Raw genomic sequence first — 15521 nt, forward strand, 5'->3', positions numbered from 1 at the left:
AGCATTGCAGTAAAATAATAGGCCTTTTAAATTATCAAGGGGACTTTTCCTCTGAAGTGCAGACATTTCCCAGTATTGCTGTGTTTCCAGTAGAGCTTTGAGTAGTTGTATAAATATTTTTCAACCTGCTAACTCTGATGTAAATATACTATATCAATTAAATGAGGTAACAGTCACATTCAGTGTTATGGCCAAAAGGAGCTCTTCGAAGTCTTATGAAAGCTGTCCTTTTAAATTAACGTAATTTTGGTTACTGTGGTTGGGTTTGTGCTATAACCTGACCTTTTATTTAGCTAAAATACTTGTAAGGAGGAGCAGCAATGAAGGGCATCACCTGAATACAGCTAAGTAAGTAGTACTGTTGCATTTCACAAGGCGACTTAATTGATCTGGAGATGCTCTGTTAGTAGCAGTCTGGGGCTTGAACATCTGCACTGGATATCTTATCACCACAGGACTTTAGGATGGGAATATGTACTCTTGAGGTTAGCAGCTCAGCTACTGCCTGCTCCTGAGTCATGGGAGCAGGCAGGTAGGTTGCTCCTGTATCCAGAGGAGGGGCATATTTGGGGGATGGAAGGCCCACAATGAATCTGCAGGGGGAACATCTGGAATCCTGCGAGGGGAGGACCTATACGTTTAGAACAGGACCAATGACCATGGGACCCATAGTAGTTGTTTACATACATCTAGGATGCATCGTTCCTTGTATTTGTAGCTTTTTCTACAGAATTTTGAATTGTTTTTCATGAATTTAAATAATTAGAAGGATGTGGAATAAGAAGGAGAGAAGGGGTGTGTAGCCAATTCATCACTGCTCAGGGCTGAATGCTTTGCTTAAGTTTTCTTTTTGGAAAGCCCTTTTCTAAAATTTGTGTGCAATCCTCACAGGAAACACTGCCAGGAGCTAAGATAAGTGGAGGTCTTTCCAATCTGTCTTTCTCCTTTCGAGGAATGGATGCCATTCGTGAAGCAATGCATGGAGTGTTCCTTTACCATGCAATTAAGGTATGATACGTGTTTGGCCTTTGTACGTTTGTGCTTGGCCAATGGAGTGCCATATCTGACAGTCCTGTTTAGGGGATCCTGTATAGTGGTTGTCTTTGTGTTTTGTTTTTTCCAGTATGGCATGGACATGGGAATTGTGAATGCTGGGAATCTGCCAGTATATGATGATATCCACAAGGAGTTGCTACAGCTATGTGAGAATTTAATCTGGAACAAAGATCCTGATGCGACAGAGAAACTTTTACATTATGCTCAGGTAACTTCAAATTTTAAGACTTGGAGAGTTGTTAGCTTAGCACCTGGGCTTTAACACCTCCCTGTTGATGATAGGGAGGAACAGCCTATGAAATGCACGTGTGTCAATCTAAAGGTGGCTGTTGGAAGTTACTAATAATACTACAAGCAGTTAGCTATTAATACAGAATAAAATGTGATCTCTAATGGATTGAACCCGTCCAGTTTTGCAGCTGCCCCAGAAGATCCTGGAACAGAGTTCTGATGCTTCAGGAGAAGTTGCATAGGGGTTCTCTTAATAAAAGTAAAAGAAACAAAATGAGAATAGGCCAACCCAAACAACCAAATCAAATCTTTGAGATGAAGCATAATAGGCAATTGTGCTGTGGGAGGCAAAAAGTAGATCCCTCTCTCTCGTGGTGATAGCTTGCTTGGAGTATATGTAAAAGGTGAAGTTCCTGGCTTCCAGGTTACATATTTCAAGTCAGAGTGGGGATCTGCTGTCAAATGTTTTTGAAATCTTGCTGCGGTGGTGGTGGCAAAAGACACAGGTTACACACCTGAAGGTTTCCAGGTTATCAACCATAAGATGACTGGCTAAATCCTGTTCTGAACTGAACCTGCAGCAAAAATCTCTTTAGTGTGAGATGGATTCTTAGGTTTAAGTGTGCAAGTATCCACTTGTTTTGTATTTTGTAGTAGTATTGTTTCTGTATTTCTGCTATGGTGGTGCCTGATATTTAGGAACAAGGGCAGCATGTTGAAAAACAGTGCTAGAAGACTCTCCCTATCCCTTGTGCTTAGGCTATTTTGTATGGTGCTCATAATTCACCTGTGAGAGATCTTGTCTGTAGAAGAGTTTTACCATTACGGTAGACAGAGTTACATGAAGAAGAACTACAAGAGAAAGGGAATACTTAAGCAGTGTTTTCACAGAAAGCAGAATGTGAATCTAAGTGGAGCATGAAATTTGAGATGTGAATCGACTCGTAGGTCTAGAAGTTCGGGTAGCCATTGTTAATGTTCCAAATATTGGAATCTTTTCAAAAGAGACTCTTGATTCAGAACACTTTCAAAAGCTCTATTAAAAGTTAAAATCCTAGCAAAACCTGCAACTTTCAGGGTTTCACTGAAAGTAAGCATCCTGACTGGGTTTCATCTCAGCTCTGGAGAAATTTGAGTGGCCAAATAGGTGGTCACTTACAGCTAATGAGGCATACTATTCCATAAGGAGGCCTATTTCAAAATATTTATTCAGATTTTTCTCTGATTTAGTGAAACGGAATGGCTCTAAGTTCTTTTGCCTAAAGTCTTTCTTTTATTACAAAAGTGCACTAATTATTCAGTAAATTCATAAGTTGTTTTTATTTTATTCTGCACAAGGAACATACAATGTGCAGTCCCATTTCAAGTATTGCACCTCTATTAAAGTGCCCTCCTTGTTCCTTCAGGTGATAATAATGTACCTTGCCAGTTGCTTGAATGCTAGGTATTTTGGGAGAGTGAAGAACTTAATCTTTGTGGATTTAGGAGACAAATTTTTGTCTGAAGTTTGCAGATACACACTCTATAGAATATGTCTTTTAATCTTGAACATCATCCCATTTATGGCAGTGGTAGTTGTACTTCTAAAGCCTTTTTTTTTTTTTGTCTTTTTTTTATCCTCAGCATGCAATATAATCATCTTGTTTTTAATGGTCTGCATATAGTGTTTGCCACTGTGGTCTGGTCCCTGCACTGACTGCCTTATAGTTCCATGGGTTCTTTTCAGTTTGGAATGGTTCCCTTCCTGAAGACTGTGGCCAGAGGTTCAGGAGTACTTCATACCTTTTCACAGAAGGGCTGAAGTGGGAAGGGGCTTCTGGAGATCCTTTAGTTCAATGCCCCTGCTCAGAGCAGAGTCAGAAAGAGCAGGTTGCTCAGGGATGTGTTCAGTTGGCTTTTTATTGCACCTGAAGAGATAAACTCTACCATCTCCGTGGTCAACACATTCCTTCTTTCATTGTCTTTTTACAAGCGAGACCTACAAGTGGAGTTAGGCATGGTAATGAGAAGCTGTGAAGTTAGCTAACATTCGTATAATTGAAGACTTGTTCAGATTTCTGTTCTAATGAGTAAGATCTAGTTTCCATGACTTTTTTCCTCATAGCTTTATCTTTAAAAGGTACAGTTGAGTACTCAAAGGTATAGGAGGTTCATTGGGAATGAAAGGCATTAGATTACGTGGTATAACTGAGGGACAAAAATAAATGACTTGTCTGAAGTGTGGTGGTTCAAGTAATGGATAGTGTACTTTTCCATGAGCCTTCCTGGGGTGGGTGCTTGTGAGCTTTCTTGCATTGTGAAGGTCTTTTGGCCTTTGCATTCATAGCAAAGGAGAAGGGAGATGGGGGAGTATGCAGCAAAGAGAGTATGTGAGAGGGTTTGAGCCTGTCTGTGTGCAAGACAAACAGTAGTTCCATAGGCCTTCTGACTGAAAACATCTGTGATAAGGAATAATATAACCTACTCCAGCAGTAACTGAATTAGCGCCAAATTAATTAGAATTTTAAAATCGAGTGTAGTGTGTGGGCCAGAAATCAATTTAAATTATGTTCCCAGAAGTAAAACCCTGAGGATTAGTCATTTCATCATTTTTAAGTGTGAAAATTATTAGAACTGCTCCCTCTTTTTTTCTTGTTTATGTCTTAACTGAAATAAGTACTCTCTGTGATATAGACCTATGAAGTGTCTGCAGTACATCGCATGTGTTTGCAAAGTGATTTGCATGTATATATATAAAAAAAAAACACACTCAAAAACCTTTAGAATAATCTCAAATTATTTTGTGAATCAGTACTTAATTATCTTAATTTTTCTGAAACTAAAGCCCATAGTTGTAATTGTGTTGGCAAGCTCCTATGGTTATCTTCTTCTTTTCAGAATCATGCCCAAGGAGGAAAGAAAGTGATACATACTGATGAATGGCGCAAAAGCTCCGTGGAGGAAAGGCTGGAATATGCTCTCATAAAGGTGAATCTGTGCAGAAAATTGTCCTGCCCAAACAGATGTATAATTCCAGCTCTTAAACTATAATAGACACCCTTGGCTTAAAAATTCCTCTGCTGCTATTCTTTTTTAAAAATACATTAATAATGAACACTTTACTAATTAAATACATTAATTAAATATATTAACAGAGAGTTGTGGTGATTTTCCTTTAAGCTTCCTAAGCTGAATGAAGTCTTTGACCCTTAGTATTTTTTTCTCGTAGTGTTGGTGGAACATGTTCTTCATGTTGTTTTTACTTTCCAGTGTATTGTATGGTGTTTTTTTTTTTTCTTGTGTTGTATTTTGTTTTTTAATGGTATTGCACTGGGTAACATTAGTGCTGAGGGAGCTGTCCTTGTGTAAATGCGTAATTCTGTTATGACATAGTTGAAAAACAAACAGACCCACTTATACTGGGGACTATTGATTTAAATAACTTTGTTCCGTAAAACTATGGTTTTTTGTTTCTCAAGAAAACCTATTTTAAATACAGATTAGAGGTATTCTTAGAGTAGTAATATCTAAAGTTATCTGTGTGTATATTGATTGTGATTTTTTTTCAGCATGAAGACAACTAAATATAAGAATACAAGTTGTATTTTTAGAAAGATGAAAGCTTTTACTTTCCCCTCCCCCCCAGGGCATTGAGAAGTATGTCACTGCAGATACAGAAGAAGCGAGATTAAATCAGGAAAAATATCCTAGGCCTCTAAATATAATTGAAGGACCTTTGATGAATGGCATGAAAATTGTTGGTGATCTTTTTGGTGCTGGGAAGATGTTTCTGCCTCAGGTAAAGACAACATGACGTGATGTACTTTCTGATTTGGCAAAAACTAACATTGCAAAATGTAGCCAAAGCATTCTATGTTGTCTGTCGTTTTCAGATACAGCTCTTGAATTGTGAAGATTCTGACAGTGCTAGGAAGTGGCCTCATTTCTTCTGTACTTTGGAACTTGAATTTCTTTATATAGTTTTATATATTTCTTTCCTTTCTCTCTGTGTTTTTGCTTTATTTGAAATGTAGTTTTAAATCTAGATGCATGAAAATAGCAAATGAAGAAAAAAAAAATCTAAACTCACTTGATTACCATCAGGCTGCTCTGGGTAGCACCTTCTAAGTCTGGGCCTGTTAGTAGCTTTTCATTCAGTTGTGAGTGATCCAAAGGACTGCATTGTGAAAGCAAGTGTCGTATGTAGGCCATTAGCCCAGTAGGGCCAGCAGTCTGTTGCTAAAGAATGCCCCGTAAAGCTGGGATCTGGGTTTACAAATTAAGTTTTGTTGATTGTTTGAATGGGTTTAAAAGAAAGCTATGAGGAACTTTAGATTATTCCTATATCTGATCTTTATTGCTGTTTCTTTCCTCCTCTGTTTATCTGTGCAGGTGATAAAATCTGCTCGAGTTATGAAGAAAGCAGTTGGCCACCTTATTCCCTATATGGAAAAAGAAAGAGAGGAAAAGAGAGCTGAACAGGGCAGCACAGAACAAGAGGCAAGACAGTCCTTTATGCTGTAACTCTTTTGTAACATGCTGTGACAAAAATTGAAATTATTTTTTGCTAATGGTATTTATTCAGCTTTTATGCTGAAAAGTTGTTCCAGTCATATGGAAACTGCCAATTTGGGCTTAATATTGTAGTTGGTCTGAAATGTACGAAGTGCGCATTTTGTGAAACTTTGCTTGGTGTGTGCCTAACCTGTTGTCAGAAGTTTCAAGATGCTAAAAGCTTTTGTAGGCCCTTGATTCTGGTGTTACTTAACTTTTTGTGCTTTTGTAGACATTTAATTGTAGTATTATTTATTTATAACATTTTTAACATGGATTGTAACAAATTATGCCAACTGATGCCATTTGCCCTTGGTAAACTCTAGAACTCACTTTTGAATGTTCAAAGCCTTTTAGTGTGTTTCTCTTTTTCCAGCTCTTCCCCCTGAACATTCTCCCAGCTAAACAAACCAAATTCTTTTTTTTAATAGATATGTTGCAAGACCTTTTGTTATAATAGAATAGTATTCTCATTTTATGTGTAGCTGTGACCAAGTGGTGGGTGACAAATGTTTTACGAAAAACAGGATATGAATATAGTGGTCTTTTCATACATAATTTTTCCCCCAGTTTCTGAATACCGCTTGTACTACAGTACAGGAGATACACAAGACATAACATAGAAACAGAAATATACAAATGACACAAATAAAAGACTGTTCATAACTGAGTAGGTAGTAGCTTCCCAGAGAGGGTTGTGGTTGTTATGAATAGCATATAAATCTTCAGTGTCTTATGACTGGGAAACAAAACAAACAAAAAAAGCCCATAAAACCTAGAACTTATAAATGTGTGTAATACACAGTGATTTCTCCGCTCCATCCAGCACTCAGCCCATTGATAGGACAAGGGTCAGCAGCATTCCATTTTGAAAGTTGTACTCAAGGAAAATGCATGAACTAATGAAAGGGTCTCGGAAAAGAGCATTAAGAATGATCAGAAGTGTAGACAATGTAATCTGCAATGAAAGTGTGGGAGTTTGGTTGCATTTGTTTGCCTTCAGACTTACATACCATATAGTTTTCATATTCTAGACATACCTGCAGAAAATAAAGTGGTAAAGTTTTCTGCATTCTATCAGGAGTAAATGGGGCTTAAATTTCAGTGAAAAGATACTTAAGTTAGATTGTGGTAGGAAGAAAATGTGATGGTATTGAAGCATAACAGTATATTGCCTCTGAAATTTAAGAGCTTTTTCCAGTGACTTACTACATGGAGAAGCTTCAGGAGGGCATCCAGCCAACCCTGTTTCTAGCTGAGGCCTTATTAGTGTCCAAGTATCTGACATTCTGCAGCACTGGGCCTTTTGGTTTCCGTATTGACTTGTAAGATCATTTTTGTCCTGTAATAAGTCTTGTATTTACATTGTTTTATCAACTATTCCCCATTTTACATTTTCTTTCTTTTTTTCTTTCCTATATGCTGTGCTTGGCAGCCCTATTACTGAATTCCTACTGCTTTCAAATGCTTATTCAATTTGTCAAGTTGATCTTGAATCCTACTATCCTTCTATTCTTCCACATAGTCTCTCCCCTCCCTTAATACCATCCATATATTATCCAATGCATAACATTGCAGGTAATTTTAGGTTGCTGTTGAAAATACCAAACGATTTTCAGATTCAGATTTCTTTATGGTGTTTACTTTTTGACAACCGACTGGTGGCAATTCCTCTGTGAGAAAAGTTTCATCAGCTACCTGTACATATACTTGAAGTAATTTCTTCCAAATTTGATTAATGGAGTATGTGATAGGAGCATTGGAACACAAAGATACAGGACATCCCTTGTTTTTCTGTACTAACAAGATTGTATGTGGTAGAAATGAGTTCAGAAGAAATGAACAAAATCCATTCTTCAAATACTAATCTCTGCTTTACTGTATTTATGTGATAGGTTCAGTTTTGATTGTTAAATATTTTTCTTCCACTCTCGACTTTGTCAGACTATGAAATTTATGTTTAGTGTGCAGTAACTCCTCTCTAGTCCTGCGGAACATCACATTGTCTTCATGAGTTCTCAGAGGCAATACCTTTTATCATAATCTGGTATTTAGCACAAAAAAAAAAAAAAAAGTAAGAGTCTAGAGAATAGGGGATATTTATGTGTTTTCTTTGTCTTTCTTTCTGTGGATTTTTGAATGGTTCCTAATTCCTCTGTTGAAATCATTTTACAGTATATCTTCCCATTTGCTGTAGATCTGCTGAATGCTTGTCAAACATGAATGTAATGAATCCAACTAGCATTTTATAAAGAAAAATGACCTGATAATCAATCCTGACTATTTTCAATGGAAGGAGAATGCCTAGTCTCTTTTCTGGTTGTAAAGATGGTGTCTTCTCTCTAATACATCAAGCAGATCTGTTCTCTGCTGTCATGAGTCACTTTTCTATGCGTCATCTCTCTCCTGCTCGTGCTGTTCTTTATTTTAATGCAGATGACAATGCTGGTACTTGGCACCTTCTGGCTTGTTCTGGGGATATTTGAAGTCAGTGAAAATCATTACCCTATTGCCTCCATGGGCAGGGGATTAGGACCTACTGTGGTACTTAGTTCTCTGGCTAAAAAATGGGAAGTGGAATCTGAGAGGTCCTCAAAAATATAGCAAGAGATGATGGTGAGGTATTGTGTGAGCCTGAAGAGGGCAGGAGGGAAAAAAGTAGGGCCTCTGTCCTCTGCTTTCTCCACCTTGTGTTGAGGAGGGGTTTGGTCTTCCTCTGTGAATGTTTTTGTCACTGCAGAGAAAACTGGAGAGAGAGAAGAATCAGCTGTATTTATCCCCAAATTTAGATGTGGAGTCAGAGGAAAATGATTTGCAGACTCTGGTAGCTGATCTGTCTGATGTTACCCAGACTACTGTAACCTCCAAGACAGTTTTAGTCCAAGACTGCCAGGAAATGCGAAGTGTTGATAGTTACATTTGAGGATAAATAGCTGTGGCTGTGGATCTCTATCAAGATCAAAAAAAGAAGCCCTTTGGATGTGTGCCCAGAACTTGAGGACCTCCTTGCTTGAGACAATTGAAATCACAGTGTGCCCTAAATAGGGTTTATTTAAAATACTGTGTGCTCTGGCCCATGTTGTTTGCTGCTCAGCACACATTTTCCCTCTTCTGTATAAATCCTCCCCCCCCCTTTTTTTTTTTGCTTATGTATAAATTGATAGTTAAATTATCAGTTGTTATTGGGGGCAGATCTTTTTTTTCATCCCTCAGCCCTTCATTGATGTTTCTAGTTTTCTCTTACATTCTAGAAATTTATTTTGAGATGCAACATTTTTCATTGCACAGGGATGGCTGACTTGCATCCCTTTTGCTTTCTCGGTTTCCTGGTCTTTTGTAAAACAGGAACACTGGGCAGAGGATAGTAAATAATGTTTAGTAAACAGCAGCATTGGTGAGAATTTCCAGGGTCCTAACAAATGTATTAGGACCATGGGAAATGCTGATATCAGTCTTGGTAATATGTAAAGGTATTTCTTCCCCCAGAAAATGGCAATTACAGAAGGCAATGTAGAGTCATGAAGTAGAGAGCTACCTGATAGTGTCAATGAATATGACATGCTTTGTAGAAGGGTCTTCTTCCCCAGTTCTGCCATCTGCCAAGGAGATGAGATACTGACTGGAAAAGTGGTTGTTTGAAAACAGAAAGTGCTCAGGTTTCCACTTGAATTAAATTCCGTGCAATTCAAGTAGTCTGTTACTTGGGTCTCATCCCGCACCAACTCAAATGTGGTATTGTGATAAAATGGAGGTGCTCCAAATGGCAACACTAACGATACCACTAAAAACCTATCATGAAGGGTCTTGTCCTGCTGGAGAATTGCTGTAGAGAAGATCGGCCTTTGTGCTGCTGGCAGGGCCTCTTTGTCAGGGCTGAATGTTGTCTGACCTAGGATCAGTCTGTGGTGGTGCACCTTCCCTTCTTCAAGATTGTTTTTCCAGCTTGTTTGTTCAGCTTGGGCAGTCCAAAATAGCCTGATGAGCACATTGAAATGTGTTCCTTGCTATTTTTGTTGCATAAAAAATTAATCTCTTTTGCTTTTCCTAATTCCTGTCATTCCTCTCAGTGTTGCATTGGAAGATTACATTTGATGCATGACCAGGCATGTGATCGTGAACCTTCGTTACCCTATTGTTCTAAATATTTAAACTGTTTATTGGTGAGCAATAGAGGAGTTCAGTTATGGCACTACACGGAGTGCTATTCAGATGTGTTTTTTTCATGATTTTGTTGGTTTTTTTTAAAATGTATTTGAATAGCGTGCGCTTGAATTGCATGAGTATTTCTTGTGCGAATTTTTATTACCTGCATCTTTTAAGATAGCTTTTAATATTGGATATATTACCTCTGCTGATCCCGAGGGAATGCTGAGGCTTCTGAGTAATTTAACTTGTGTGCTATTTGCTCAACTTTCAGGATCCTTACAATGGTACAATAGTACTAGCAACTGTGAAAGGCGATGTACATGATATCGGCAAGAACATTGTGGGAGTTGTTCTGGGCTGCAACAACTTCAGGTAAAGAGACTAAAACTAGGTAGCTGGGAACATAACCGTATTAAGGCTAACTTACTCATATACTAGGCTGGCTGCAGCTGTGGTGATAATAGAGGTGGGCATTTACTGGGAACTGGCCTGTTACCCTAGTTGTAGTAGGAAATGCGGATCATACCACCTATTACTAATGTGGAGGCAAGAGGGAATATAACATCTTTCTGTAATGCCCTCATAAACTGGCATCTGAGATGAAAACAATTGAACTGAAATACAGGTCAGAGCATCAGTTTTTGCACGTAATATTAGTTAAATGTAAGTTTAACGTCTTAAACATAGAAGATTAATACCTGGAAAAAACCACACAGGATAACTGTATTAAGCAAGACTGCCTGTGTGCTTTGCGGTGTGTTGGGAAAAAGCAAGTCTTGTAACATTCTAATGAACCTCTTAGTATGTTTTTCAAGCTGTTTGTTAACTACAAGGTTTTAAACTCACGGTGGTATGTTTTCGTAATTAAGAGATGAGATTCTAATCCTAATTCTGTGTTTCAAAAGTTGGGACTTCAAGACAAGTCAGTGCTTTCAAGTTCTAATATACGTAATGCAGGGTTGACAGCAGTGTTGGAATGAACGGTCGTTTCCATGAGTCCTTTGTCAAGTGTCTGTCAAATGTTGTGCAGAACTGAATGCTTTGGAACTGTCTTATCACTCATTCATTTTGTTTTATTTTTGACTTGTCTGTAACTTGTTCTTTAAAAAAGAGCCAAATTGTCTCTTGTTTTAAAACACAAATGGCTGAAGCCAGTACCAGTGTTGTGTATATGTAGTACATTCATCTGCTTTCTTGAGCTTTTATTTTTTTTAAACATAGTGAACTGAAGCCATGGTGCTTTCTGTCGCCATGGTCATGAGTGAGACTGAATGAAGCCAGAAGGCTGGCATTGCTGACTTGGAAAAAAACAAAAACAAACCCAATCAACCTTGACTATGGCTAGGGCTAATAGGAATAGAGCACTAGCAAAGGAAGTGCAGTGTCTCATTTCATAAAATACAGGCTTTAGTAAGACAAAAGAAACTTGATGTGAATCAGTTTATGTTCCTGACATAAGGTATGATATCCACAAAACCTTTTAGTATTGCCTGAATGACTTCAAATGAAAAAAAATTACTCAAAACCAAAACCACACTCTTGCACTTGAATTTTCTTATCACCTGTGTCATCTGGAACTCTGTATTGAAATTTTTTCCAGACCCACAGGTGTTTCTTATATTGCAATTCCCAATTGAGGTCTTGAGAGAAATACAATCTCAATTTTAACTTCAATATTAGGTTAGCCATTTATTGTAAGAGCAATATGTTTGCCCTTTAAAAGAACTATTTGACTACTTTTTTAAAGAATCTTGTGTCATCTCACTTCTTTTCACAGAGTTATTGATTTAGGAGTCATGACTCCATGTGATAAGATATTGAGAGCTGCTGTTGAGAACAAAGCAGGTATAGAGAGATTTCATTAGTACTCCTGGCTTATTTAATTTTAAACCCCACTTGCTTTTTTTTTTTTTTTTTTTTTTTGGCTACTCATTGCATTTCTATGCTGTCAATGGTTTGGTCAGACTACCTTCAAGTAAATGAAATTTTTTATGTTAACAGTAGCAAGTATTTAGTATTTAGCACTTCTGTGAAACTTAGCCCAAGGAACTGAAAACCTGCATTAAAAGGACAACTCCAGGAGAGATATTTTAGCACATGTTTTACAGATGGATAAATGGAAACTTGGAAAGGTTAACTAACTTTGTGTTGGATCTTAAATCAGTAGAAGAACTTGGCATTCAGCCTGCTAAAGCAAGGAGTGTGAAAAACAAAATGTATTGTTCTAATAAAAAATGAACTTTCTTTCTGAACCAAGCTATAGTTTCTGTGAAACAGTCTATTGCGTTTTGGAAAATATTTGTATGGATCAGAGGTGGTGAAGTTTGAAAGCATTTGCTGTTTCGAAGAGCAAATGTTGTAATTTCTGTGCTGATCTTCTGAGGTTTAAAGTTTGCTAATCAGAAGCATTGTATATTTATTGTGAAACTAGAGCAGTAGGTGTCCAGCAGCTGTGAAGACTGTTTGAGAAATGTCTTAAACTGAGGATTCAGAATCAACTTTCATTCTTAGAAAGCTTTTACTTTCTAATTAAGTGAAACCTGGCTTCTAGATTAGAGATTACCATGGTTTCTATTTCACTATTTTTTTTTATCTGATGCGTGAAGATAGAAATTAAATGCTTCCTGTAATAATTTGTATGTAATGCTAGAATGGATTTACTAAACATTTTGTGTATATGTTTGTAAATTTGCAATAGATATAATTGGCCTGTCTGGTCTCATCACCCCTTCTTTGGATGAAATGATTTTTGTCGCCAAGGAAATGGAGAGATTGGCAATAAAGATTCCTTTGCTGATTGGAGGAGCAACTACTTCTAAGTAAGATATATCAGTTGGGAAGATGGGGAATGTGTATGAAAATAGTGCTAACTAGGGAGAGAAACCTATGACCATTTCTTCCTTCCTTTTCCCTCCTTTTCCCTCAACATGTATACTGGTATGTGTTTACTTGAGAGTGAATGTTTGGGACTTTATTCTAAGTGAAGGGCGTAGAGGAGCCCTTTCTTCATATCATTTTCGTGTCTGTAGGGCATTGCAGATTAAGAATTATTGTCAAATTAACATTGTTAAACAATTTTGTAAAATTTATTTGTAGAGGTAAATGTAGCTGGCAGCAGAAATTTTGTTTTGGATATGGGAATAATTTTATTATATATATACATACCTTGTATTCAGAAATAATTTTATTCATTTGAACTCTGCATATATATATACTTGTGCATATGCCCAGATGCACACAACTTCTACAAAATACGTCAAGTAAAAGGATTCTTTATGGAAGATTGGACTGGTAATATATGTTTAATTTTACTTGCACAGTTTTAAGTTTAGCTTTGTGTGCATTCTGAAAGGTTGTGTATGTTAGAGCTTGGTAAGGAAGAAACATCTGTATTTATTCTCTGAAATGGGAAGACATTTGTGATGAGTAGACCATACATACTCGGAAAGGTGGACAATTAGATGATTTTGAAAGAGAGGCTGGATTCTGAATACAGAATCTACACAGTGAAGTTTCATCTTATCTTACTATAATGATGTTTCTGTTATTACTATATTGTTAAATTCAGATGCTGACAAATAATGGTAATGGTATTATTATGGTAATAGATTAAAAGAAAAAAAAAGGATACAGTACCACTGTAGGACTATGCCGTTTCTTTTGTCTGCTCCTATCAAAGTTAAAGATACAGTATCTTTTTTTTTTTTTAATAAAGATCAGAAATGCACCAACAAATTAAGGTAATCCAGGACAGTTGGTTACATAGCTGTTGCATAGTCATCAGTAACTTTGATGTTCAAGTGTTTTAAACATCTGACACCACCTGAAGGAAAAAAAGGCACTTAGGCCTCAGTTCAGGACTGCTAACTTTAGTTTGAACAGCTAAGTACTATTATACAAAAGTGATCCTGAGTATTTCAATGAGTAGGATTGGAATATGAGTATATGTTAAATTAATTGGGAGTTTTTTATGCAAATGAATTGGCTGACCTAGAAGTTGCAAATTTATTCTATTTATTGACACCTGGCAGAATTCCTTCTTCAGGTGAGTACACAGAGCCTCTGCTTCTGAAGTACAGTATCATGGAAATTTAAGCAATCATCACTGCATTACATTAACGTTAATTCACAGATCGAAAAGGTAGGGTGTGGGAGGGGAAAAGACAAGCAAAAAAGATACATATATATATATATATATATAATTACAGTTTTTGTTAGCTTAGTTTGGAATATTCTCTTTGAAATTTTTGATATTCAGACTAACTAGTTAATGACTTTGTCAGCTGGCAAGACAATGTAAGTTGGCACATTACTTATGAAGCATTCTGATACTCTGAAGTAAAGAGTTTGTGTACCTATTATTAAAAATCTGTGCTTAATCATCCCTGCATAGCAGATGGATGCTTTCTTGTTTTGAAGATCTGGATTATGCATTATGTCAGGATTTTTTTCACCGTGCGTTTTGTATTTTTTTGTTTGTTTTTGATTCAGTTGTGAAATGCTCAATCTCTTTCTTTTTCATTTAAGAACACACACAGCTGTTAAAATTGCCCCCCGATATAGTGCACCTGTAATTCATGTCCTGGATGCATCCAAGAGTGTTGTGGTTGTAAGTTCTAATTTCCTACTTTTCTGTTGCGCCTCTCATCCTTTCCTCTTAAGATTCGATATTATGGCAGAAAACTGGAGAGGCACTGCAAAGACCAATTTCTAAACTACTGTCACTTCAGCAATTTTTTTGCTGCTGCTGGGTTATCTCATCAAACTTAATTCACTTACTGTCATTGGATACCTTTATTTACATGCCAGTTTCTCTAGTGATGGTGGAATGATTCACTCTGAGTCCTTGACTGTAGTTCTGAGATGTTTTAAAATGAGGAGTGGTGTAGTTAGATGTGATCTGCTGTTCTCTCTGTTTTGGGTATATTGCTGCAGTTAGTGATATGGCAACAGGAAAACAGTACTATGAAATGGCTGACTGGTGTTTTTTGGAATAGATGCTTTCTATTAGACAAATGAGTAGTCTTAGTGGGGAAAACACATGCTGGAAAGAAGTAGGGCGAGCTGTGTTATTTCTCTGACTTCAGCCTCTAGGATCTTGGAGTATCCTCATGCTGGGCTCTGCTAGTGCTAACTGTGTAGGAGGGCATTATTCTTGCTAATAATCATACTCTTAAATATATTTTGAATCTAGTTTGCAGTTCAGTGGTAAGACAATTTAGTATTGTCAAGTGTAATTGTGTAAGGTTAATGGAAACTAGATTATTAAAGACAGATAGCTTAGTCTGAAATTCTCACTGTGTCATTACTATAATATCTTACAATATGTACTTAGTGCATTCTCATTTCTTTTTTTCAGTGCTCTCAGCTCTTAGATGAAAGTGTAAAAGATGATTTCTTTGAAGAAATATTAGAGGAATATGAAGAAATTAGACAAGAACACTATGAGTCTCTCAAGGTACAAATATAATTAATTTAGCTTCTTGTTTGGAGTGGCTAGTACTTGTATTATTACTAACTCTGAGTTTCAACTCTTTATGAAGACCTTGAGGTAT

At 37.0% G+C, this 15521-nt stretch overlaps 1 protein-coding gene across 6 annotated transcripts in view; it reads left to right on the plus strand.

Annotated features, from left to right (window-relative positions):
• The window catches only part of MTR (5-methyltetrahydrofolate-homocysteine methyltransferase), a 60057-nt gene that overhangs the window by 34504 nt on the left and 10032 nt on the right, over window positions 1-15521 (plus strand). For 5 of the 6 annotated variants that reach the window (XM_068676228.1, XM_068676227.1, XM_068676230.1 and 2 more), the window contains 10 exons: window positions 892-1008; window positions 1124-1264; window positions 4165-4254; window positions 4913-5065; window positions 5659-5766; window positions 10238-10338; window positions 11744-11811; window positions 12665-12785; window positions 14494-14575; window positions 15326-15424. In XM_068676228.1, coding sequence (XP_068532329.1) covers window positions 892-1008; window positions 1124-1264; window positions 4165-4254; window positions 4913-5065; window positions 5659-5766; window positions 10238-10338; window positions 11744-11811; window positions 12665-12785; window positions 14494-14575; window positions 15326-15424 — 1080 coding nt within the window. Of the gene's footprint in view, window positions 1-891; window positions 1009-1123; window positions 1265-4164; window positions 4255-4912; window positions 5066-5658; window positions 5767-10237; window positions 10339-11743; window positions 11812-12664; window positions 12786-14493; window positions 14576-15325; window positions 15425-15521 lie in introns of those variants that run through there. The other variant, XR_011094636.1, reaches the window with a different exon arrangement.

This window comes from Anas acuta, chromosome 3 (assembly GCF_963932015.1).
Source record: "Anas acuta chromosome 3, bAnaAcu1.1, whole genome shotgun sequence".
Lineage (NCBI taxonomy): Eukaryota > Metazoa > Chordata > Aves > Anseriformes > Anatidae > Anas > Anas acuta.